This window comes from Plectropomus leopardus, chromosome 7, assembly GCF_008729295.1.
Source record: "Plectropomus leopardus isolate mb chromosome 7, YSFRI_Pleo_2.0, whole genome shotgun sequence".
NCBI classification, from domain to species: domain Eukaryota; kingdom Metazoa; phylum Chordata; class Actinopteri; order Perciformes; family Serranidae; genus Plectropomus; species Plectropomus leopardus.
Genome location: NC_056469.1, coordinates 32,971,643 through 32,999,142, shown reverse-complemented (window position 1 = coordinate 32,999,142; position 27,500 = coordinate 32,971,643). Strand labels below are relative to the sequence as shown.

Sequence of the window (27,500 nt, the reverse complement as noted above, 5' to 3'; positions counted from 1 at the left end):
TACTGATTTGTGGGACATTTTACAAAAAAAAATAAAAAACTGATGTCGATCCAGGTCTCAAAGAGTTAATGTTCACAGTCCAATCGATAGCGAGCAGACACACAGCCTACACTCACATCCTCCCGTCCACACACCCCTGCAGAGCATGTGTGTGTGTTTTGCAGTTATTTTCACAGTGTTCCACTGGTAGCTGCGGTTTGGGGCCTGCGTCTATTTTGGACCTAAAGAGAGGGGAGAAGATGGGCCGTGTGCACACATGTATTTATGTGTGTGTGTGTGTGTGTGTGTGTGTGTGTGTGTGTGTGTTCAGAAGGAAACTGCATGTAGTATGTGTAAGTGTAAGTCATGTCTTGTGTGTAATCCTGACCAGCTGTCTTTGTTCTGTCTCTGTGGTGTTTCCAAATTGAAGAGTTCTCCTCCACAATGCTAAATATAAAACAGCCGAGCACTATTTTGAACAGTATCAATCCCTACCTGAACATCAGCGTTCAATACATCCGAAATTTTAGAGTTGTTTTTTCAGTTCAGGATGGTTTCCTAATGTTTAAAAAAAGAATGATTTGGTCGCTTTGTTATTAATAATTTCTTTTCCAAAAATATGTGTAGAGGGCACTTAAAAAATGCCCCCCTCCCCAAAATAAACCCTTTGAAACTTTGAGCGGCATCACTTTTCTTTTGCAAACATAGGAAAAAAAGACAATAAGCAATTTGGCAAGAAATGTTCCATAAATTGGAAGAAAATATTAGATTAGGAAAATTATTTCAAAATACTTGTCTCACAGCCTGCAGTAAAAAAAAATGTCCAAAAAATATATATGTATGAATATCACAATTATATTTAAAATATTTTAAATTTAAATTAAAAAAAAAAAATTTAACAAGATTTTTGCTAATTTGGGGATCATTTATTCTTAAGTTACTCATTTCCTTCATTCATGTTTTGGAAAGAAATCAATCCAGTTTCAAAGGGTTTAAAAGAAATTACCTGAAAATAAGAAAAAAAGACCTGTAAACAGTGAAGATTTTTTTTTCTGTAACATATTTATTAATTAAAAATATATATATCTATAGTTCTATTGACATTTTACCCAGTTTTTCTTTGTTTGTTTGTTTGTTTTTAAATAGCAGAATTTTGGGCAATTTCTGGGACTTTTCTTGCAAAGTTCCTCATTGCCTGTTCCCCCATCTTTTTGAAAGCAACCAGTTTGCTTTTAGGGTTTCAAAGATTTAAATGTGAAAGGTGTCTGAACACAGCATAAGCAAACTGATGTCAAAGATTTCAAAGGGTGAGATAGCAAAGATAATGTTTAAAATGCTCGACACACACAGTGTGTTGGTGCCTTTGTAGTTTGAAACGTGGTCTGCAGGTTTAGACGGTGAAAGCTCGACAGAAGAGATCAGGTGACTGATTTATACGTTTGTAAAGGAATCACACTCCCTACTTTTTGATGTGTTTTCAAAAGCGTGTGTGTGTGAGCGTGCAGATTTGTGGGTCTGAACCTGTGTGTATGTGTGCGTCCAAAGATGTGCACGCTGAGGGGGGATTGAAATAGCGTAAAACCCACAGCCAAATTGCTGGCAACCACAGCAGCACAGTGTCACCCCCATCTTCAAACCGCAGCCCAGAATAAAGCAGGAATGTGCTGCTGCCTCCACACTGCAGACCGACGCAGCACTGCCTCCACCAAGCTGTCCAGAACCGCTCCAAAACCGTCCCAAAGCGCCCCCAAACTGTCACAGGCCGACGCAAACCGTCCCACACTGACACAAAATAGCTTAAAGTTTCTTCAAGCTGTCCTCAAATTGTCATGGACTGACCTAAACTGTCCACATCTGTATACAAATTGGCCCACAAATGTCCAAAAGACTGTTACACTGTCCCAGACTGTCCACAGCTGCATCTAAACTACATCCAAACTGCAGCAAGCTGTCCAAACAAAAGTGTCCCAAACTGTCTCTGACTGAAACTGAAAAAAAACAGGTGTCCATTAACCCTCAAACTGCACAAATTGAATCTGTGAATATAAAATATGCCTAATGGAAACACATCAGTTTCGAAAGACACATTTATGCAAAAACGTTTGTAGCTCACATGAGGTATTTCAGGCAATTTGAAAAAGCCATATTTCATAAAATTGCAATAGAAACACTTTTTTGGCTTTTCTAGGTCACATGATGCTATGGCTATGTGCATGATGACTGACTCAGCAGAAGTCCTCATTAGGCAGGTTTCCGTCATAGATTTGGGCAAAATGTAAGCGATATTTTCGAAAATGTTGACAAAACAAAATTGCGAGATGACTGTGTTTCCACTGAGTTATGTCCTGTGGCTTCTCCTCTGGCGATAGCATTCCCAGTAACCATGGCGATGGATGTTCAAAACATTAGCAGCTTTATTTGTATTGCAGCCACCGCACTCGCCGTCGATATTTCAAATACATAGGAGCGGCCACTTACGAGGGATTTCTGGGAGCTGATAGTCCACAATTTCACAGAGGGACTGTGAATTCAAAACTTCCAAAAGATCTGCTAAACTTTCTCTGAGTTATGTGATGCAATAAAAGCTCTTTTAGCTCCTGCTGCATCATGAGGGAGCCAGTTCCTACTGACAAGCACATAGACATAACATCATGTGACCTAGAAAAGTCAAGAAAGGATTTTTATTGTAATTTTGCAAAATATGGCTCTTACCTAATCGTTTTTTCAAAATTTAGGCATATTTTATACTCACAATTTCGATTTGTGTAATTTGAGAGTTAATGGAAACCCGCCAACTGTCTCCAAACTGACCTAAAATATTTCAAAACCTGTTTTAGTTTCATCATCTCCTGGAGACAGTGCAGATGTCCCCTCTGTGATAACAGAAACTAGAGGCCTCCTGGTGTCTTTAACAAGCTGAGGAGCCAAACATGCTGCTGGATGTTTTTGTTTTCCATTCAGCTTATGAAAGAAAAAGAGAGAGCAGGTTTTACTTCCCTGCTGCTGAACTGTAAAGCATTCAGACTTTGCAGCATTTGAAATGCATCCATCCCAGTTATTTTACTTCTTGTTCTACTACAAGTACTCCTGAATGTATTTTTAAATGCTCCTGTTATTGTGATTGAAACTTTTTTGAGAGTTGTACACATTTTCTTGTGATTTTTCAAGATGAGATTATCCTTTATTAGTCCCACATTGGGGTAATTTGCAGTATTACTGCAGCAAAGGGATATCAAAGCAAGTACTAGATATGTAAAGTATAGAACAATATGAACAGTGTAAACAAGACGCAAATTCAAAACAAAATTACACCATTCACACATGAATAATTGCAAATCGTAATAAATTGCACTTCATGATAATAAAATTACACACTGTGATATTTTGGATATTTTGAATATAGTTGGAAGACAGTTTAGGACTCTGACAGTTTGATCTCTGTTTATTCAGCCTCTGTTTCCACTGTGTAGGAAGCAGTATGATGTCCACTTCCTGTTTACAAACTCACTATTACAGCTAAACAGGGCACTTAAATTAGCTAAAACATTTTAGGGGAGAAATAGGCAGTGCAATGATATAAATTTGGTTCGTATTTGATCAGCGCTGCCTAGTTTTATCGTTTGATCTGAGTTTGAGAGTGAGAAAGGTGTGAGTGTCTCTCTTGATTCACTTCTGAACTTTTTGTGTCAGCAGTGGCGGGCAAAATGTGGAAATACTGTCTGTAGTTTGAGTAACAGCCTCAAAGCGGAGAGATGAGCAGGGGGGTCTGGGCTCCGGTTAGATGGAGGGAAGTTTACCACAGTTCATTTAAACACTCTGCCCACACTGTTATGATATAAAGCCAGTTAAAAAATGGCAAATTTTCCCTGAAATTGCTTCTATCTGTATAACTGCCAGCATCATTGTGTTTTCTCTGTATTTTTTTCATTAACTGTGTCTACCAATAATGCCATCACATCATTATCTTCCATTCTGCGGCTGTTCTCTGGTTTCTGAATTTTTTTAAGCGTGATGTGGTGCAGAGTCCTAAACCTCAGGACCGTCTAAAACTGATAACCCGACCAGTTCGACAAATATAAACTCGACCACGACCGAGAGACACACAGATACACACCACAGCTCTGAGCGGGCGGTACTACACCGACTATTTACAGAAAGACTGAGAGCGAGGAATGTGTGAGAGGTCAGCGCTCAGACGCTCTGTGTGTGTGTGTGTGTGTGTGTGTGTGTGTGTGGTGTGTGTGTGTGTTGTGTGCGTGCCTGCGTGCGTGCGCGTGTGCGCGTGTGTGTGATGTGATTTTATTTCAGAGTAAGCTGCTCCAGAGGTGGGCTATTTCCTTACCTGATGTTGATGTAAGACTGAGGTTAAAACACACACACGCACACACACACATTCCCCATGAAATTGTAAGACAGCATTAAAAAAAAGAAAGAAAATGGCTCGCCTTAGAAAAACACCTGCCCAATTAAGAGCGAGGCATATCCCATTTCAAACAACTGTGTGTGTGTGTGTGTGTGTGTGTGTGTGTGTGTGTGTGTGTGCATATGTGTGTTTGTGTGAAGCCACAGGCAGTGCTCTCACCAAAGAGAACAAGATTGGCTTTAGAGAAGGCCAGGATAAATATTAGAGAGGGTTTAGGCTAATCTGCACGCACACACACACACACACACACACACACACACACACACACACACATCTATACAGACACTCACACAGACGCAGTGGGGGAGATGGAGACACACACACATTCTCAGACACCTTAAGGTAGACATGATGGCAGACACGCACACTGTCTCATCTACACACACACACACACACACACACACACACACACACACACTGCACAGGCACGATGTGTGGTGCGCATGTTCAATGAAAGCACCGTGAAACTGGACACAATCCTCGGGGAGGAGAGGAAATTAGGAGACAGGGAGGGATGAAAGGAAAGATGGATAGACGAAAATGTGGGAACGAGGAGGCGAGGCGGACAAGGAGTAGACGGGAAGAAGAGGAGGACACGCGTAGTGAGAGAGGAAGAGGATGGAGAGGGGATGAGGAGCAGACGGGGAGGAGAAGAAAGAGAGGAAGAGGAGATGGAGAGGGGAGGGGAGGAATGAGGAAGGGGGGATGAGGAGGAGACAGAGAGGTGGGACGGAGGAGAGACAAGGCGTCCAATTCATCGGCCTCAGGAGCTCCCTAAATCCAGACTGCAAGGGGGGATTTCATCACACACACACACACACACACACACACACACACACACACACACACACTGCTCAACACGATTATTGCATGCAGCATTTCTCCTCAAAAATACAAATTAAATGTTGATGTTCTGGTTAAATCTTCCAGAGATTTTATTTTCACATTTTGTCTCAATGTTGTGATGAATTTTCAGATTAATGACAGTTTTCTAAACTGTGGGCGTCATTCAAGACACAATATACATACAAATTTTCTCTCATTTTTGCTCCTATCCACAATTTATTCTTATCCTCTTAGTATCCATTGATTTTGGGGCTAAATTTTATGGCTAAAGAAATACTGCTATTATAGGTGGTCTATTGATCCCTGACTGGCCGCTCGACATGTGCTGTTGGTAGAGAGCCTCTTGCGAAAACAGAAAATAGAAAAGTAGCGTTTCAGCAGAAGAGGCCATGGAGTCCAAAAAGGAGCAAAATTTAGCAAAAAAGTAACAAGGATTTTAGGAGCTACTGGCTGCTGCATCTACATGCGCTGCAGTCATCATAACAACTATATACGCAGTTTCAATTTGCCCAGTTTGAGGGTTAATGGAAACCTGAGTTAGATTTTTTTTTAACTCATCATGTTAAACCTACGGGGAATTCAGAAGGTATAATTTAAACCCCACGGTGCACACAAAACTACTAAACAAGTTCTGCAAGCTGGTTTAAATTTCAGAACTGTTGAATGAAAAACACTGGCCTCTGTCATGTTGACCCTAAACCAGTTCATTTAACTCTTTCACTGCTTTCTGTCCTGCTGTAGACTGATGGCTAGTGTACATTTATGGAAATACAAATCTGAAGCACTGTCTCTTATATACAATGTGTTCCCTCCACCTGTCGCTTAGGAGGTGTTGAGCCCATTGCAGAGGTGGCTGGTGACGGCGAGGAGCTGGAACCTCCGCAGGAGGCGACCAAGTTCATCAAGAAGAAACAGCCGTCGAAGAAAGTCAAGAAAGGTAGGATGCTCTTTTCTCACTGCGCTGTCACCTTGTCTCCTTCCCGTCTTTGAGTCTTTATTTGGAGCTGGATATTCTCATCGCGGCTCTGCTTCACCTCGTCACATTTCCCAGCGACCCGTGTCAGAATGCATCACTCCGGCAGTACATCCGCAGCATTGCTCCCAGCTTGTCACTAAATCCCACGCAGATCCCTGACACTGATATCTGTTCACTGTCCGTCACACTGATTCTAATCCTCCTCTATTTTCCCTCACGGCACGGCGCTCCGTCTCATCTGTTATTTGTACATACCACTCTGACTGCTGTTGGCTCGCGGTCCTGTGAATCAGCGTGGTTTGGATTCTAGTCGGTGCCAAAAGATGAAATCAAACAATACATTTGGTTGTGCAGATGCAGTGTGGATGTCCGCTGTATTTCCGAATGTTTGGCTGTGTTGTTTGTTTATTCCACTTGGTTATTCTGCGCTGTGCTTCTGTCTCTGTGACTTCTGCTTTATGGCAAAGTGTTATATTGATGAACTTCACCAAGTCATGACTGTCCTTGTCAGTAGATGGTACCAACTCAAAATGTAACCACACTGATCTGCTATGATCACGCAAAATGGGTTTACATAGTTAACAGGAAGAAGCAGCTACAAAATGTAGTCAGGTACAGTGCTTCTGCACTCTCAGTTGGGCTTTTTTCTTTTTTAAAAATTATTATTATTATCATGGTCTCTTCAGGAAATATAAGTTTAATTTTAAGTTTATTTATCACAGGTAAAATCGTTATATTCAACAATGTTGCCACATATTTTCCTCACGTCATGCTGCACTGTAGTGCCTTATTGTATGTGTGAAGTCCTGCAGGAAAATGGGATGGCAGGGCCAATGTTACGAGCCAAGCAGCTGGTAGTGTCTGTGTTATTAGCAGAGAGTTTGTGTTTTTGATGGATTTAAATAAGGCTGAGTCATGTTGTGTGTCTGTGATTGTCACGGACAGAATCTAAAGGCCACTGGACTGAGAGTTTTGATGATTCAGGATTAATTATCTTCTTTTTGGCGCCCCTGCTGGCTCAGTAGATAAAGCGGCACCCCATGTTCAGAGGCTGTGTCCTCGCTGCAGCGACTGCGGGTTCGAGTTCAGCCTCTGCCCTTTGCTGCATGTCTCCCCCTCTCTCTCTCCCCCTTTCACGCTCACACATTCCTGTCAATTAAAGGTAATAAAAGCCCTCAAAAAATAGTCTTTTTTTTGGCTGGTGATGTTTTTCTGTTCATCACAACTTTAACCTCCTCTTTAACGTTCTGGGGTAGTTTGCAGTTGAGTGTGAAGAACTTGGGATGAAGGTCCAAAACAGTATGCTTTTACTTTGCTGCTCATTTACCAGTTCAGCCCTTCCATGTGGTCACAAGCTCTGAGGGGGACACTCATCCTCAGAGACGGAGCAAGGAGCTCAGACATCTGGAAGGATCTGATGGTGTATCCAGTACTCGTTTGCACTGAAAGTCGATGTGGTTTGGCCGTCTGGTAAAGATGCCTTCTGGGCACTTTCCTGTTGAGGTATGCTGGGCGTGTGCTGGGAGGATACCCAGAAACCCCAGAAAAGATTACATAGATTACCCCCAGGAGGAGTTCAGGAATGTGGCTGAAAGAAAACACATCTGTGCTACTGTCTTTAGCCTCGTGTGTTTCAGACCAGGTGAGGAAAAATGGACGGTTATTCATGAGGGCAAGCCTCCAAGAACCACAAAGCGGGATTTCACTTTAGGTACTCTGAATAATTCTTTCAGTTAGGGCTCATATTGATTGATATTGATAAGTTTAAAGATTGATTTTTACTCCTGAGTGAAATTACAAAAATTTAATTGTGGTTTGAGCTGCCCGCTCCAGCACACGGCCATGTCCAACAACCCGCTCCAGCACGTACGTGTCCAACAACCTGCTTCAGCGCAGACATGTCCAACAGCCCACTCTATCGCACAGACGTGTTCCACAGCCCGCTCCAGCGAGGACATGTTCGAACTGCCCGCTCCAGAGCGACTGCCGTTGTAGGCTACCTGTCATTGCGCACGACCAATACGCACAGAGGTAGCGGCTATTAATTGCGCCCATACCACTGATTCATCACATGTACCTGTAAGCCAGGCATCACCACCTGGCGGACCGCGGTCCGGCTCCAGACCAAAACTTCATCCTATCCAGACCCGTGGCCAAGTTGTAATAAAATGTGAGAATGAGAACAATCATTTTTAAGTAGTGTTGGGCAAATAATCAAAAAATAATCGAAACCAACGTTCAGAACCTCTAACCAACACAATCTTGCCTATGTTGGATATTTCTCTCACACATCTGCCATGCGTCTCACACTGTCGGGCTCTGTCTCACACTCTCATGTCACCAAGGAAAATCTCACACCAACAAACAGCAAAGGCTGAAGTTTTTAGTTCCTGAGTAAAATGATTTAGAGCACAGATGTTTTACAGATTCACAGATCAAGTCCGAGTCCTGCAGTCAGGAGAGGCTGGCCTATTATCAGCACGATGTGCTTAAATTTGCCCAAAGTTTGTTTAAGATGGAGATTTTAATTTTTATAAAATGCTGGAAAGTTTAATAAATAGTAATAAATCATGAACACACACACACACACACACACACACACACACACACACAAAGCAAAATAATCGTTAATCGTAATCAAAGTAATTGTGATAATGATTTTAGGTATGAGGTTAGGACCTTTGCTGGGAGTAAATTTTAGTAACTGGACCCCTTTGAATTTTAGTTAAATAGGTCCTCCAGTTGGTGAAGCCAGTTCTACAGTATGTTTGTCATGTTTATGTCTGACAGAAAACAAATATTTAAACCAAAATCAACCTTATGATATCTTCATATATCTCTTAAAAGTAAAAAAAACCTTTCAGCTTGATAGAAATAGTGATTTAATGTATATGGTGATATATATTGATATCAACTGATATGAAAAAAATATTGTGATCAGACTTTATTCTGAGAAATTCGATTTAGTCCAATTTCAGTCAGATTAACATGTTTACATGTATTTTAAATGTCCATTTTTAGTCAGACTGACACAATAATTCAACTTTTTCTAACATCATGTAAACGTACTGAGTGTAAAATATAATCCACACTGTCAGCTCTGTGTGCTTTGTCTTGTCGTAGCCGTATCACAGTGGCGAACAGTTATCACAGCGGTCTTTCTATAGTCTTTTGGTGTCGTGGCTGACTGTTGCCAGGTCTTCTATCACTGTTTCTGAGTTTGGGGACTTGGAGCAGGCTCTTATCCTCTCCTCAGTGTCTGCTGTCTCTCGTTCTCACTCTGTCTTCTCTTTTTGTCTTCATCCATCTGGTTCTGCTCTCAGTCCGTCCCTCAGACTGATGGAGATGTAGCCAGTCAGAGTTGTTATCTGGTCGTTGAGCACAATTTTCTATTTCTGTTTATTTTTTTATAATCAACCCATAAAGCGGGCTGACACCTCCGTGTCTCAGTCTCTGTGTTTTGTTTTTGTTATCCCATTTAGCTGCTAACATGATTAGCTTCATCTGAGAAACAAGAAGCAAATCACTCTGTAAACACACACACACACACACACACACACACACACACACACACACTTCTTATAACAATACCTGCATGGCTTCCAAATTCACACACACACGCATACACACACTCAATAATCACACATTGTTTCCTGGCTCCTGTCTTTCTCTCTCTCACTCACAGACACACACACACACACACACACACACACACACACACACACACACACACGCACTCAGCCTCCTGCCAGAAAGGGCTTCTGGTTTGCATTGAGGACAAATCCGTGTTTTATGACAGTTTGTCTTTCCTAAAGCGGGGCAGATAGATTCCCTTTGATGGGATTTACTTTCGTTTATAAGTGTGTGTGTGTACGCGTGAGTTTGTGTGTGTGTGTGTGTGTGTGTGTGTGTGTGTGTGTGTATGTGTGTGTATGTGTGTGTATGTGTGGTTAATCCACTCAGGCGTCGGCACTAATGAGAAGGGGAGGTGTAGGAGACACAGAGAGGGCGACATGGGGATCATTAGACCATATACATATATACATTCACACACTCACACACACTCACACACACACACTCACACACACACACACACACACATTGCCAGTGTGTGTCAGATGTGGCTAGCAGTGTGTATTTTCTGAGCTTAGTACACATTTTGCACACATAAACACACACGTACACACACAGGAATATCAAGCCAATTAAAAGCATTTGTGATGACTTTTACGATAAATTGTCAAATCTGTTCCTGTCTTTAGACCCTTTTACAAGTGTCACTCTTCTTGCTGTGCTCATATTATGAAAAATAATTAATAATTAAGGAAAATACATATTTAAGGAGCATTTACATTACAGACACTAAAACAGCATACAATGATATATTTTTTTAAATGAAACCTTTGAAATCTAAACAGATTAGTTTGATTTCTTTCAAAACATGGGGAAATGTCAATGAGCAACTTACTAAGACATGGCTCAAAAATAAGATAGAAATTAATAAATAATTACAAAAAGTTTACCTGAAAGTAAGAAAAAATAATAATAAAAGTAACAAACAAAAAAAGATATAAATGACAAGAAAAGGTGATTTCATTTTTTTCTTATAATCTATATGTGTACATGTTTGTTCTTAAAAAAAACTTTGAAAAAGTCGCCTTCCTCCTGTTAAAGTCCAAAAAAAATGAATAAAAAAAACTCTGAACCTCCAAATCCAGATCCTGAGTAATAACAATTCAAAGCAGGCCAGTGCACTGAAAAGCACTGCACTGTGATTTGCATGTTTTATTGATCACACGTGTTAATCATCCGTGCATAAACTAAACCAGCCGTCGCTCTGTGTGAAATGTTCCAGATTAAACATGCTGACAGTGAATCGGAAAATCTGATTGAACTGAAAACAATCTGATCCAATTTATTGTCTCTCTTGATAGCAAGCAGTGATCAAACACATGCAGCACCTGTTTCACAAATTTAAAATCTGCAAAACTCGACAGGAAGAACTCTTCAGAGTCATTTTGATGTTGTATTTTTAAGAGTTAACATGATTGGATGGATGGCTCTGCATGTGTCACATCAGGGCAGATAACTGATCCGAGTCGTCAGATCTCTTTTTCAAAGTTTAATCTCAGTAAGATTCGACACATGTTGCATTTGTAGTAACATTAAACCATGTAGCAACATCACTTTGGTTGTGCTGCTTTCAGATGCTTTTTACAAATATATAAAACTTAGAAAAACCCAAGAAAATTGTTGAGATTTTTTTCAAAAATATCAGGAAAAAAAGGCAATGAGCAACTTGGCAAGAAATGTTTCATAAAATGCAAGAAATTAATAGATTTAGATTTTTTTTAAATGCTAGAGAAAAATGTTGGTAAAAAGTAATAAGGTACCAAAAAACTATATTTGTGTTTTACTTCAGTGTGTATCTCTCTTACATACAGGCGTACGTCATTCGTACCTTTCAGTTCGTCCCTGCAGACACGATTGAGGAAAAAAAGCAAAAGGAAAATGATCCCTAATTAGCTTTGTTTGTCATGGAAACCTCCAGAGCAAGTCTGTGGTTTGTATTTAAAAGGAGACGGGGAAGGAGGGACAGAGGAGCAGGGGGAAGTGATTTGGTGATGAGGGGAGGGACGGGAGCGAGCATCATGTCCAGACTTGTCCTATAGCCACCAGTCCTCCTCCAGGTAACTTTCAAAGACATTACAAATGATTTTTGTGTTTTCTGTTAACCCTGGAGCTTGTTGCTCAGGGACACCTCAGCTGGGAGGATGCTTCTCAGTATAACCAGCTCGTTCTCACTCCAAACCCGTCAAATAGCTCCGCTCTGTCAGCGTTTTCAGTGTACGAGCGTGACGCCAAGAGCCACCTTCTGCATCTAACCATGATGTCCAAACACTGACGCATCTGCACCTCTATGCAGATGCATCGGTGGAGGTCTATCCACGGTCAGAATCTGGTCTGCGATATTAAAATGTTTCTGTCTAATGATGAAAAAATGCCAACAAAAAAAAAGAAAAAGCCTCTGGGTGGTGGGCAGCTCACAGCTGCCATAAAACCAGAGAACAAGGTGGTAGGAAACAAATCAGTTCAAAGCTCTCAGTTTCAGACAAAGACACACACGCATGCACCTTCCGCCTACCTGTCTGTGACTTTAAAGTAATTAGGCGCCATGCCAAACCCCACAACACACACTCACACACACACACACACACAGACCTCTCTGTTAGAGTACATGGCAGCCGGAAAGCACATTTGGTCGACTTGAAAGGCATCAAAAGACGTCTGAGAGAGAGACAGAAAAATGGGGCGCTCTCTCTCTCTCTTCTCTCTCTCTCTCTGTCCCTCTCGCTCTCTCGCTCGCTCTCATCGCCTTGAAAAGGAGGGATGAAAGAGAGATGAAAGGGAGAGTGTCTTCCTTCTCCTCTTTCCTGGCGCTGCATCCCTTTTTGTTGTTCTTCTCCTCCCATACAGCCCACCTGGGATCACAGACACCATCCAGAACACACACACACAGATATAAACACAAAGTCTAAACTGTAATCTGACTTTGAGCGTCTCTTCCCTCAATCTTGTCTCTATCTCAGAGTGGAGGACAGATCAGATCCAGGGTCAGTCTGCGGTCAGTCGTCTCATTAAACCACATTATGAACCAGCTCAGCCACTACAGCCTTATGCTGACAGCACAAGCATTGACCCCAGGTCCTCTGATACTCAGCTGCACCTCATATATTAGCTTATACAGTCCTTAAAAAAGTATTTACAGACATAAGGAATGCCCTCGCATAAAACGAGGCCGTCCCTGCAGCAGACAAATGCAAGCACTTTTGAAATTAGTGCTACATGAGCAGAGAAAACGGAGAAAAAGGACAGTTTTGCTAACGCGTTCTCATCCCAACTCGTCACTTGGTGTCGCTCTGTCAGTGACCTTCTGCATCTACTTACGACTTTTAGGTATCCTTCTGTGTCAGCTGGTTACGCTTTACACATGTAAGCTGGTTTCTTTATAAAAAAAACGTGTGATAGGAATCTTAAAGAATATTACTAACCAGAGGCAACTTTCTTTTAGTGTACACAATTTGGAAACTTGACTCAAGTGCTTCACCCACAATATCTGAGCGGATGTTATTGTTGATCTTTTTTCGACCTCCCTTTTCACTGTGCAGGAAGCCGTGGCGCCCACTTCCTGTTCATAAACTATTGCCATTACAGTGAAACGTGTTTGAAAACATTTTAGGCAAAAGATAGGCAGTGCAGTAACACAGTCTTGATTTATATTCTGTCAGTGCTGCCCAGTTTTACTGTTTGATCAGCTTTTGGTCCGAGTTTGAGAGACAAAGAGGGGCAGGTGTGTCTCTTGATCGGCCATATACTCTTTTGTATGTGTATGGCGCTGGGTAAATGGAGGCAAGTTTACTAAATGTTCATCCACACACACTACCCACTTTGTTTTGATATAAGGCTAAAAATCTGCAAATTATCCCTTTTACGTTGTCTGTTGTGTATTGGCATGAGTCAGTATTGCCTCTTGCACGTATTAGCACAAACTATTAGCTATTAGTCTTCTTCACCCATTAGTGATGCTCTTTGTGTATAGCATGAGCTTCGTCCATTAGAGAGTAACGCTAAATAAAAGCATCAAGCATCATAAAAGTTATCAATTATTGACTAAATCTATAAGCATCCAGAGAAAGGCGGTAAGATCGAAGGGAATTAGAGAGAAATGTTTGAGTCAGAGGGAGGTTTTTAAGCTTTGAGATGCTCAGTAATTTTGCAAAACCTCCAGTGAACCTGAAGCGCTTCAGCTTTTAAGGAGCTGACAGAGTCTAGAAAAACCAAAGACTGCTTCGAACCAGTTTGGATCACCAACTAGACAATGTTTATTGTTTGTCACTTGGTTTGTGATCACTCTTTATTTGCCCCTTAAAGTCCGTAAACCCAGCCAGGGCTGGTACGAAGCCTGAAAACTAAATCTATTACTTAAAGTGCATTCCTGTTTGTGTGACTGTAAAATAGATGAGAAATGACTGAAAATGGTTTATTGAAATGCAGTTTTTGCACATGATGAAACAATAACATGGAGACAGCAGGAACAATGGTGCTGTGAGTTACTACTAAAAGACTGACTGGTTTTGATTGATGTAGCAGAGGAAGCATGCAGAGATGTTTCCAAGTGCTTTATGGATATTTATTTCTGGAATTTGACAACAGGAGTTTGTTTTTGAGCTGAAATAATCAGTCAGCTCATTCATTCATTTTTTTATATTGCTTTATAAAGCCCTAAATGATAACATGCTGTCACACATCACTTCTGTATTTAAAAAAAACAAAACAACAACTTATTATTCAGCTCTTTCAAGTGATTGGGTAATGCTTGAACTATCATGTGCAAGCACTGAATTAGCAAAAACTGATTTTAGTTTTTGTGCTGCAAACACTTGGAACACGTTACAACACATATTAAAACTTATCACAGTTGTACCTTTAGGTCAGTTTAAAACCATCATTACAAACTCCTCTGCTCCAGTGTTTCTGACAGTTTTGGGGTTTTTTGTTTGTTTTGTCTTTTGTTTTATTTTGTTTATATTGTATTCTCATCAGTGTGAATGAGGTCATGCCCTCAATGATTTTTTTCCGAGATTTGAGTAAAGGTTAATGAATTATTAATTAATCTTTAATAAAGCAAAATAAAATGAATGCGAAACTATTTTGATCATTTGACCTTTGAACGACACCCTGGGGTCTGAAAATGCTGTTGTTTTCCAAAGTTTTAAGCTAGGACCAGAAAAAATAAATCAATCGATTAAATGATCGTCAGAATAGCAGGTCAGAAAAATGATTGTTTGTGACCTAAGTTTGTTTCTAACATTGACGAGAAATATCCACGTATTGTCCTGTATTGATATGAGTGAAATCTGTACACATATGAACACACAAAAGTGTCAGGGTTTGTGTTTGACTCATGAGACACTGGTGTTGCAAATCTGCCCCCAAGGACATTAAAAAGTGATTTATTGAGGCCAGGACCTCTATTTCCGCTTATGAAAAAAAATAATGTGGTTGAAACAAGATTATTGATGTCAGCTTATAGTTTTAGACAATTCTTCAACCTGTCAAGAATCAAATCTCTTCTCATCTTAGTTTTTGTGATATTTTGTCGATGACATTATAGTCCAATTATAAGGTAATAAATCAGAAACCGTATCTTCAGCCCACAGGTGGTGTCAGCATTCAGGAAGCTCACTTTAATTAGTTTTGTGTCAGTTTCAAGTTGTACACCGACACTCTGATATCCTTAACATGTTCGGTCACATCCTCCTCCTCTTTATGTGGAGAGATGAACCTGCAGAAACTGTAGCTGTGCTCAAAACTTCCCACTGTTCTCTGTGTAGTGTTGTAGTGAATGTAGATTTTGGCCTTAGCTCACTCGAGCAAGCTGCGCGGCTAACAACACTTTCTGGAAAAACTGTTGAGTTTACGTGTTGTTGTTTGACTGCTGCCAGCTCCCTCCTCTTTTTCTTCTTCTCCTCCGGAAATACATGACTGCATTGCAATGTGGTATATGGGAGTAAAATTTAGGGTACATCATATGTACACTCAGATTTCCTGTGCATTGTGGGTATTTTATAGTGCACTTTATCAGCGGAGAATTTGCACAATGCTACAAAATGACAAACACACTACATAGTGCACTGCTTCCTTGAAATACAACAGTTTCCACCGCAGCTGTGACACCCGCAAACCTATTTAAACACAAATGTAACACAAATCTGCAGCTTTTAATGTAATAATCCCAGAAATGTAATACATTTCCCGCAAAAGAATAATAGTTACCGACTACAAACGTATACAAAATTTCCCACAAACGTATGTAATAGCAGTGTTGGAATTCTTTAAACTGGAAGGAACGATAAAGCTGCTGCATAAAGCCGATATTGCACATTATGTTTCTGTAAGTAATCTATAACTTAAAGAGCGTTGCTTTGACACATTTTGATCCCTCTGCCCAAACCTGTGATATTTTCTAATGAGCTGACTCGGACCTATAGGCAGGTATATGAGTAAATAAACAAACAACAATCAGCCTATATATCTTTTTTTTTAATTTTCATATTACATTTGTGGGAAATTATTACAGTTTTGAAAGCTGAATATTTTCAATTTCATTCAAACATAACAAATCCCTGCAAATGTAATAGCTATTATATTTGAAATTGTGGTAAATGTATTACATTTGTGGGATTATAACATTAAAAGCTGCAGATTTGTATTATGTTTGTGGTTTATTACATTTGCGGATGTGTTTACAACAGCGAGTGACGGTGCAGGTCGTGACTCGGTGAGAGTCGTGTTCAGAGGAGGTCTGTACCGACTCGGCTGCATGACACAGTCCTGCTGCATCAGACTGTCCGTCAGATTACAGAAACACTGCAAACAGAGCTATCGGCTCATGTCACACACACTGCGGCTGCTATTCCCATCCAGCCTCTACACACACACACACACACACACACAGACACACACACACACACACACACACACACACACACACACACACACACAGCGGGCAGGTTTTCTCATCCTGAACAGGATCCTCGCGGGCCATGGCCAGAATTTCTGACCCATGGATATCCATTCTGTACTTTTGTGTGTGTGTGTGTGTGTGGTTGATGTGTGTTGTGTGTGTGTGTGTGTGTGTGTGTGTGTTGATGTGTGTGACAGATAGAGCTCTCTCTATTCCCAGCTCACCCCCCATGAATAAAAACACAGACAGAAAATGAACGCTTGTATGGCCATCGCCCCCCCACCACACACACTCACACACACAGACACACACACAATCTGAGGCTAAGTGTCCTCGCAGATGGAAAGTAAAATATGTGGCTCGTGAAACGAAGCCTGAATGTTGGATGTGTGTGGTGTGTTTGCTGGAAACTAAGTGTGTGTGTAAATGTTTAATGGTGTTTATAGTGTGTAAAAGTAGGTGTGGTCGTTACGGAAGATACTGGCAGAACGCTGCTGCTGGAAGAGTCGAGATCTGTGTGTGTGTGTGTGTGTGTGTGTGTGTGTGTGTGTGTGTGTGTGTCAATGTATCCTGTTTCGAGTGCACGTGTTTTATGAAGTCAGTCTATCGTCGCCAAATAATTCTTAAAAAACAACACTCAGTTTTTATTCCTGTAATTCCAGTCTGATTATCAGGACGTATGCATGGTTGGTAAAATCGAATGTGTTAAATCTTGAGAGGATATACAGAACCTCCTCAGTTAACCCTTTGAAACCTGAGGAAACTGAAAATTCATTTCATTCAAAAACACAGGAAGAGGACCAGCAGCAGCTTAACAAGAAACGGCTCAAAAATCAGCAAGAAAATAATAAACAGTTACAAGAAAATAATCTGAAAATAATCCAAAGAAAGAAAGAAAGTCAAACAAACCAACAAAAATAATTAATTAATTAATTAATCAAAAAACAAGAAAATGAGAAAAAGTTTTTTCTTCCTTTTCTGTAATAATTTTAATTACTGTATATCATTAAGAAAATTATAGATACAGTTTTCTGGACATTTTTCACTCATTTATTGCTCATATTTTAAAACATTCATTTTCTTGTCACATTTTTTTCACCTTTTTTTAAAAAAAAGTTTTATATTTTATCTTGTTTTATTTTATTTTATTTTATTTATTTTTTGCAATTTGTGTGAGTGTGTGTTTCTAAAATAAATCAAAATAGAACATTTCACAAGTTTAAATTCTTGTTAAAGGCATCTGAATGCCGCACAAGAAAACGATGTCGATCCAGGAGTAAAAGGGTGAAGCACTTTTGTTTCCTTACTCTTTCTCTACTCTTTTTGTTTCATTACTATCATCACCAATTTTACAAATTATGTATCAGATCAGATCATAAAAGACTGTTAGTGATGTGCACGCCGCCATGACTTTAGATCTGATGACATTTCTGATGTGGCACTGTGAGCTTTAAGAAGTCAGCATGTGGACCAGGACTTACAGGAAGTCTGTCGCCTCACATGGTTCTGGTAATTTGGGGGAAAAAACATCACTCCGGTTCTGTGTTTTTAGATTTAGTTGCATGTTGGGGTGCCACAGGAGATTGTATTTTTGCCTCATCAGGGGGTAACATGGCATTTTAATTGCTGTGGTTTCTTCACTAAATTACAGCTGGTTTTTGAAGCGCGTGCCCCCCAAGAGCGTTCTCAAAATAAAGCCGCTCGCTCTTCTTACTCCAGCTCATCACGTGTGTTCTCTTCGGGTGTGAGCGCCACACATCCACATGTTTGTCAACCACGCGAAATCCAAGTCATCATCAACTCTGAGTTCCTGGAGTCGATCTGCGCTTCATGTGCAGCCTTCCCAAATCCATCTGATCTTTAAAATTTCTCCATAAATCCAACTGCACATCAATTTCATTTATTGAAATCCAACAGTTTGTCAAGTGTGCGGGACACTGTATCATGCATTATACAGATGAGCATTATGGCTTATACCTTTTGACACCTGAGCAAACTGGCTTGAATTCCCCAAAATAACATGGGAAGAAAGCATCAAGCAATAAAACAAGAAATGGCCAAAAAATGAGCAAGAAATTATTCAAAAGTTACAAGAAAATTACATGAAAATAAGAAAAAGAAAAAAAAACAAACATGAAAAATTACCTCAAGAAAAAGAAAATGATTAAAGGAATAATAAATATCAAACATTTTTCCATAATTTTATGATCACATCAATTTAATACCCCCCCCCCCCCCAGCTAATTTTCACATCATTTACTTGTCACATTTTAGTATTGTTTTTTGCAAGTTGCTCATTATGTATTACCGATGTTTTGAAGACAAATCAAACCGATTTTCTCAAGTTTCAGAGGCTCATATGCTGGTGAAAGGCGGTCACCCCTCTGTCGCTCTGACCTGACTGTTTTTCATCTCTGCTCTTGTAACTTGTCAGCAGCATTTTTAGGTAGCAACACTTGCTCTTGTACTGTAACTCCAAAGCTTGTGCGTGCCAACACAACCCACCCCATCCCCCATCACGCTATCACGCCATGTCCGGAGCTATTTGTTGGCCCCGGCTGTGTTGACGGAGCGCTGATGAGATGCTCGGCTGTTTAATGTGTGTGTAATGTTCCGCTAATGTCTCCGCAGCAGCATTATCAGATGGGCTATTCTTGGCCAGAGGCTCATGCTGCTGGTGATTACAGGCGGAGACGAGGACAGCGTTCCAGATATTGTTGCCCGGTCGGGTGGAGCTGCGCTCATGGACCGGTGGCACCCTGAAATGGAAAGTTCAGGAGTTTTAATCCGTTAAGTCCCGTCAGTGAGCTTGTGTTGGGGTCGCTCACTCATGGCAACATGCTGCAGAATGTCACCAGGAATCTTAGCGCAGCGATTTATTACTGATGACGAGGTATTATACAGATGTTTGTCATGTTATAAAGATTTTTAATTCATTCATATTTATTTAATATGCAAAAGGAATGCCGGGCCACGCACTCCATCATTGTCACATGTGATCACTATGAACAGATATCTGCATATGCATACACAATCTGCAGGAAACTAAACTAAATTTTGATTTCTGGCTTCTGGTATTGACCAGTCACACAGTGGTGGAATGATGGCATTTATTCAAGTGCTGTACTTAAATATTAATTTGAGATACTTGTATTTTTTTGTCATGCTACAATATACTTTTACTCCAAAGCACTTCAGAGGGAAATAATGTACTTTTTACTTCACTACATTTATCTGACAGCTTAAGTTACTTTACAGTTTATTATTTTTTTGCATAAGAAAAGATAATAAAATATGATGGTTTTTTTTTTTAAGATAATTTACCAAACAGTTTATTTTATTGCCGGGGTTTTACTGCTTTTAATTGACAGGACAGTGAGAGTGTGAAAGGGGGAGAGAGAGAGGGGGAGACATGCAGCAAAGGGCCGGGGCTGGATTCGAACCCGCGGCCTCTGCAGCGGCTACAGCCTCTGTACATGGGGCGCTACTCTATCCACTGAGCCATCAGGCGCCCCCCTCATCTGACTTTTTTCAACACACATAAATGCCGCTATAGTGATGGCTCAATTTGTTTGACGACAGCCGCGTAGATGGATGACGCACGCCGACAATGCTTTGTTCATGCATATTGACGAAGCAGGCATGAATTGACATTGCGTCCCAAAACGTCAGCATCAGACGCACCTAGAATACCTAGCACATCAAATGTAGACGTGAAAGTCCTCTGACCAAGTGGCGGTATGTTACGAGTTGGTTGTGATGGCATGTTGAGGGGCTAACCTGTGGCTGGCTGCTGTGAGACTCAGTTTGACACTTAAAGCTCACGGTCACACTCTGAATTGACATGCGATCATCATATTTTGAAAACACTTCCTCTGTATCATGCCAAAACTTTTCTCTCTTCATTTCAAAGGCCCTCTGAGCAGAGGGTCATTTTGCCTTCTTGATCAGTTGTGATAAGGAGTCACAAAAGCAAAGATTATTATATGTTGTTTACCCCCCAGTTTGTAACTGGGATAGAGTGTGAGAAAATATGGAATAGTTCCTTCACAGTGTGCATTCATTGAAAATGTGTTTATTAATATGTTCTTTACAGAAAATGACTCAAGGCCAATGAGTCTGGGGTTAAAAAAAAATCAAATGCATCATTTTTCTTTTAGTAAACATTGAAAACAGGTCCCACAGACTCCACCTCACAAGGGTTCAATGTTGACTTTGTGGACTGTTGTTTTGAAATTCTACACTAAAACTCCTTCAAAATGCTGGACGATAAGTTTTATCAACATCTGGAACGACAACTTTTTGACCATTTTTTCCAATTGCTAAACTATGGCATTTTTGACATGCTATAGTGCTTTTTTTCCAACATTTTAGATGTTGACTTTTTGGACCGTTCTGTTGATATTATATGCTATAATATTACTCAAAATGCTATACCATAAGTTTTATTGACATCTGGAACGATGATTTTTTTCAACCTTTTTTTCCACATGCTATATAGTATGGCGTTTTGCAACATACTATAGTGTGACTTTTTTCAACATTATATAGATGTGATTTTAAAAATGATGGGAAATGTCCAGATAGTTATTATTCTCATAATTATTTTCATTTTATTCAGGTCAATTTTTCTTGTTTCTTTCTTACTTTTCTTTCTTCTTTATTGTTCTTATTTTTAATGTAATTTTCCAATAACTTTTCATTAATTTCTTGCTCATTTTTGGGCCATTTCTTTTTTAATTGCTTATTGCCCTCTTCCCATGTTTTTGGGAGATGTCAATCCAATTTGCTCAGGTGTCAAAGGGTTTAAAACAGTGTCCGGTTTAAACCCTTGTGTCCTGCAGTGTCCGGCTATAGGAAAATCTATATTTTATGCAATATTCATGGAAACGCACTGCTTTAAATGTCTCTTGTTGAGATTTAATGGTGTAAACCATTGCAGCATCAAAAATATTGAGAAGTTTAGTTTTTACCTGAATGACAAAAAAGCAGCATGTGAAGTGGAATAACAGCAGCTACTTCGGGAGAAATATATCACGTGTTTATGAAGTCACAACACAACAGAGTTTCATCGACGCAATCTTAATCAATCCAAGGCCTGTTGATAAGCTCTGTAATTTATGGCTGAGAGAGGCAGAGGGAGAGGTGGAGGCAGGAACTATTCAGGCTACGATAGCCATCAACAAACCAGACAGTCTTCCAGAGGTAGAAACCCAGATGTGTGTATGTGTATTTTTCCCCTCAGGTCATGTAACGTGGTCAGGAGCCAGTGTTTTTGCGGTAGTGTCCATTCAGGCTCCTGAGGGAACCGTGCAGCAGGAATGAACGCTCTTCCTCTGAGAGGCCCGTGTAGGAAGTGCAGCTTCCAGCGGGGAGGAACCGGCCTTCACACCCCCTGCTGCTTTTCACATTAAGGCCCCGGCTGCACTGTTATGGGATATAACCGTTAATCTGATGGAGTTTATGGCCACTACCACTTCTGTCTGTATGTTTCATGGGTCAGTTCAGCTATTCAGGTTTGGACCCCATAACTTAAAGTAAATAGTGCTCTTGGTGTGTTAATATCCTGAGAAAAAGAGTGTTTGACTACGCAGATTTTTTTTTAACCCTCACATTGTGCAAATTGAAAGTGTGAATATAAAATACGCACATTTCGGGGAAAAAACAACAACAAAGAAACAGTGCAAAACAGTGTTTTTGTGCTTGCATTAGGTGGTATTTCAGGTGATTCGACAAAGCCATATTTAGCCAAAAGTGCAATGGAAACACTTTTTTAGTCCTTTCTAGGTCACATGATGCTATGGCAGTGTGCTTGTCAGTAGGAACTGGTTCCCTCATGATGCAGCAGGAGCTACAAGAGCTGTTATTGCATCACATAACTCTTTGAAAGTTGAGTGGATCATCCTGAAGTTTTGAATCCACAATTCCTCTGTGAAATCGTGGACTATTAGCTCCCAGAAATCCCTCGCACGTGGCTGCTCCCACGTATAAGGGGCTCGCCTTTCCATGATGGCTCCATAACTCGCCTACATGGCCTTGGATTGGAAATAATGACGGCTAGTGGCTGAAATAGAAATAAAGCTGCTAATGTTTTGAACATCCATCGCCATGGTTACTGGGATGTTATCACCAGAGGAGAAGTTGCACAATATCACTCAGTGGAATCAAATGTTTTATTGACATTTTCGAAAATATAATTTAAATGTTGCGCAGATCTGTGATGAAAACCTACCTAATGTCATAACCCTGTGGCAAAGTATACAAGTGGGAGTGGCTTATTTATGAACTAAATTATTTGAGTGTGTTTGTTGGACTACGCGATATTTAATTTAGTCTGATTTTAGTCAGACTAACATGTTTTCATGTATTTTTAAAATCCAGTTTTAGATGAAATAATTCGACTTTTTCTAACATCATGTAAACGCCCTGACTGTGATTGATTCATTAACATCCTGAAAGCTGGAAAGTTCATTATTATAAAAGCTAATGGTTAACGCAACATGACTGACATCATGTTTTTGAGTCTTACGGATTCACGTCTTGTAGCAGCGACCGGTATTCCTGATATGTTCCAACATCAAGGTCGCGAGTGGCTCAGCTAATCCACTTTAAAATGGTTTCAAAACATGTTAACTGGTTTAACTGGATTTTAATTGACTTTCCATGCTCTGGAAGCAACCACAGAACAGGACACGCTGTTTAGTAAAATAAGCTGAATCAACCGCTCTTTTGGCAAAATACATTTTCTGCAGCTTTTTTCACATGGATTTTTTTCAACACACACTTCTTCTGTCGTTCTTTTCATCGTTTCTAATTTTGTTCTGTCTCAACCCTTTTAAACGTGGATCAGCATCACTTCTCTTGTGCTGCTTTCAGACATATTTAACAAGTATTTAAACCTTTGAACCCCAAACAAATTGATGCGATTTCTATCATAAATATGGCCAAAAAAAGGGGGTAATTTCCTTTTGTTGCGCATTGCACCATTTTTTTTTTTGTTGTTGTTTTTTTTTCAAAGAAATCAAGCTAATTTGTTAAGATTTGAATGGTTTAATTAATAATCTTTAAGAAACTTAATGATAAATGAATAAACACATCGATGTATATTTTTTCTGGAACGATTAATCTCTTTACTGAGGGCATAAGATATAAATTTGTGCAGACGGATCTCCATACAGACCTGCATAATTTTACTGAATATTTATTGAGTTTGTTTTCTTGCGAAATTGTTAAAATAATGTTTACTGTAAGACGGAAAATCTACATTTTATAATTACATGAAATTGCACATAAAAAAATTAAAAGCTAGCGAATGACAAAAATATTTAGGCACAAATCTCAAAGTATAAATTCTCTGCTCTCGTGGTGCAGACGGTCTTACAGAGATGAGTTTTGGCTTTTCGGGGCGATCGGGAGCTGTTTCGCTCTGTAATAAAAGACCCCCTTTGTTGCCCCCGGTTCCCCTCAATTCCTCAAGTCACCCTCCCCCCATATTTTTAACAAGGGTCCTTTAATTTGGCGAGAAGGAAGCAATGAATTGTGGAGTATACTTTTCCACAAGCAGCCTGGGAAGTGCAGGTCCCTCCTCTCTCTCTCTCTCTCTCTCTCTCTCTCTCTCTCTCTCTCTCTCTCTCTCTCTCTCTCCCCAATAGGTAACACATGTGGGAGTAAAGCTGCGACTGAACTCCCCCTCGCTGCTCGCCCTCTGCTCTCCTTCCCTCTATTCATTCTTTCTCTCACTTAATGCTCACTCACGGCAGGAAATCAGGGACAGGATGCAGAAATAATCTTTCTGCTCCTCTTTTTTGTAATGTAATCAAACAAATAAGAGTTTGCAAATATAAAAAAGGGTTGTTGTTTTCTTTCACTGAGTGGGCAGCAGTAAAATAGTTTGATCTCTGACATTATTTTTTATTCATCATTTAAATAGTCAGTATGCTTACCTGATCTCAGAAAAAGTCAAATTATTGTGTCAGTCCGACTAAAACGGAACTTTTAAAATACGTGTCAACATGTAAGTCTGACTTAAATCAGACTAAATTGAATTTCTCAACGTCAAACTAGCACACCCAGAGGGTGCTGCAAAACCAGTCAGGTATTGGGGAAAAAATGTAAGTCCTAAGGAGTGACTTGTGTTTTTAATTTTGGCTTAGGTGACAGACTTGAACTTGAAAAGGTACTATTTCATATTCATTTTAAATGAAAAAAAAGTCACACCCCAGGGTTCTTTGCAATAAATGAAAGTTTTTTCCAAACTGACGTGTTTCCATTAGGCATTTTTTATATTCACAATTTCAATTTTTGCAATTTGAGCATTAATGGAAACTACAGTCCCTTTACCTGCCGCTCACACGTGATTGGTCAGCACTACTCAGAAACCAAAATGTTTCCGTAAATCTTGTCTTGTTGCAGATTCTGCATTCATAAGCAGCTATCTGTTCATAGAGACTGTAAGCACCTATTTATATTTAGTTGTTATTTACAAATGTGAGTCACATGCAAACTGTAGAGGACAACTTGTGTCTGCACAGGAGATGGAGCCTGAGCAGCCTGATAGCAGCAGCAGCTTCTGTGAGTCTACACAGGATGCTTTCAGGCACAAAACTAAGTGAAGGTCATTTGGCTGTAAAACCAAAAACACAATCACAAAATTACTGCATAAAAATGAAGAAAGTAAATGCAAAGCTTAAAAAAATGTTGTTTCTTAAAACACAGAAATCCAAACTCATGCATTTGAAATCATTTGTGCTCATCAGGAGATTTAAAATGTTTTGTAACACCTTTGATACAACTGTGAGTGATAAACCGAGAGAAAAAGTCCTAATTCTCCGCTTCACTGTAAGAATCACTCTGATTTGTACAGTGGTGGTACGGATGGAGATCTCTTTCTCACCATTTCTTTTTCTATTTCTTCTTTTCTTTTTTCCATTTTCTTAATTATTCTTAAAGATGAGTTTTACTTTTTACTTGTGCTTCTTTTTCTGTTGTCTCTGCGGAAAAATTGCATTTGTGTTTGTGCTCTTGAGGTTAGCTTCTGTTAGTGTTTGTGCGTGTGTGTGTGTGTGTGTGTGTGTGTCTCTGTGAGACAGAGACAGAGTTTATCAGAGGAGACGTGTCAATTAGCGGGGGGATACAGAAGGCAGAGTCAGAGGTCAGAGGTCGGGGCGGGGGGATTCGTCAGCTGTCACTAACTATAAAAACTTACTGTGTTCTCGTGCACTTGTGTGTGTGAGTGTTCGATGCTGAGGGCCTCGTCACGGGTCAATAGCTACCGAGCCGAGACTGAGAACACATGCCTCTATGAACACACACACACACACACACACACACACACACACACACACACACACACACACACTCCCAGTCCCAGCTCAGTGTGTGTGGTGACACCTTTTGCTGAAAGACGAGCCGCACGAAATTAAAACATAATTTTTGACATTAAAAGACGAATTATTTCTCCTATGTGCACAGTTTACTTGTATATATATTTATATTAAATTCCTACAAATTACTGGATGATAAACCCACTAAATGGAGGCTTTCTAGATATTATTCTTCTAAATTTTCAATTGGGTTGTTCCAATCCGATACATGTTTTTACCTGGATAATACACTTGCACAAACTTCAAGTCCTTCAAAGTTATTAAAATCAATCCAGTGTATATGTTTAACAGTTTAAAGACTCTGCCATGCAATACAAGAAAAAAGGTCTGCATCCAAACAGATTTTTTACAAAATAACAAAGTAAAATATATCTTTAGTAATAGCTCTCAAATCCACTTAGTGTACCGTCGTAATACAGAACACAATACACACGCTCCTTTTATTACATCATTACCAGCATATCATGCTGCCATGGTGGGTGCCGTCCAGTCAAGTATATAATAAAGTAAATAAAGAAAGAAAACACCACGAACAATTCTGACAAGCCGCCATCCAGCCGCGTATCACGAATGGTGGCTTATGGCGTGGTATTTGACGACTTTGGAACGAGGGCAGGCTTGATATTTTGAAATAATCATCAAAAAAATCATCAAATAACTGGGGCATCAATATCAAGAAAGCTGGATTTAAAATTAGGTTTCAGAAATATTAAATTAATTTTTTATTATGTATAATTATCTTTGTTTAGCTTTTAGCTTATTATTAGGTTATTCCGTAATTTTGATCTTTTACTTTTCTTTTCTTTTCTTGGCTAATTTCAGGTGATTTTTTTACACTTTAGACTAATTTCTTGCTATTTTTGTTTTTAGATTATTTCTTGTTAAACTCCTTCTTTCCATGTTTTTGAAAGACATCAGGCCACATTTTTCAGGTTTCAAAGGGTTAAAATTGATCTTTTTTTTGCAACTGGTGTAACTTAAAATTCTGCTTCAGCTTTGATCTGACTGCACTTACTGTAGTGCTGCACACACAGTTTCCTGTTTGGATAAAGTTGTTTCTTTTTTCTGACAGACTTTGTTGTGCTGATGCTGATGGTACTTTGGTGAATCAAGTGTTAATCATTAGAAGTGATGGCCAAAATCTAATAAACTGCAGTTATCCTTTAAGAAGGCTTACTTTAAACATTTCTTGTGTAAACAGAGGAAAAGCTAAATCCCTCTAATGTCAGACTCAACGATGACTCTGATGTCATGATTCCAGTTTTCCAAAGTTCACATATAGACTTTCTCGAGGTCTGGAAACGACTTGTTCCTGCGAGAGCTTAAGTGTTTTCTCTTGCAGAGGGAGAAGTGATCAGTAGAAAG

General features: G+C 39.8%; 1 protein-coding gene across 1 annotated transcript in view; it reads left to right on the top strand.

Moving 5' to 3' along the window:
- Positions 1-27,500, top strand: part of bbs9 (Bardet-Biedl syndrome 9) — a 178,965-nt gene that overhangs the window by 112,916 nt on the left and 38,549 nt on the right. Inside the window, 1 exon segment of the mRNA XM_042489984.1 lies at positions 6,075-6,185. Coding sequence (XP_042345918.1) covers positions 6,075-6,185 — 111 coding nt within the window.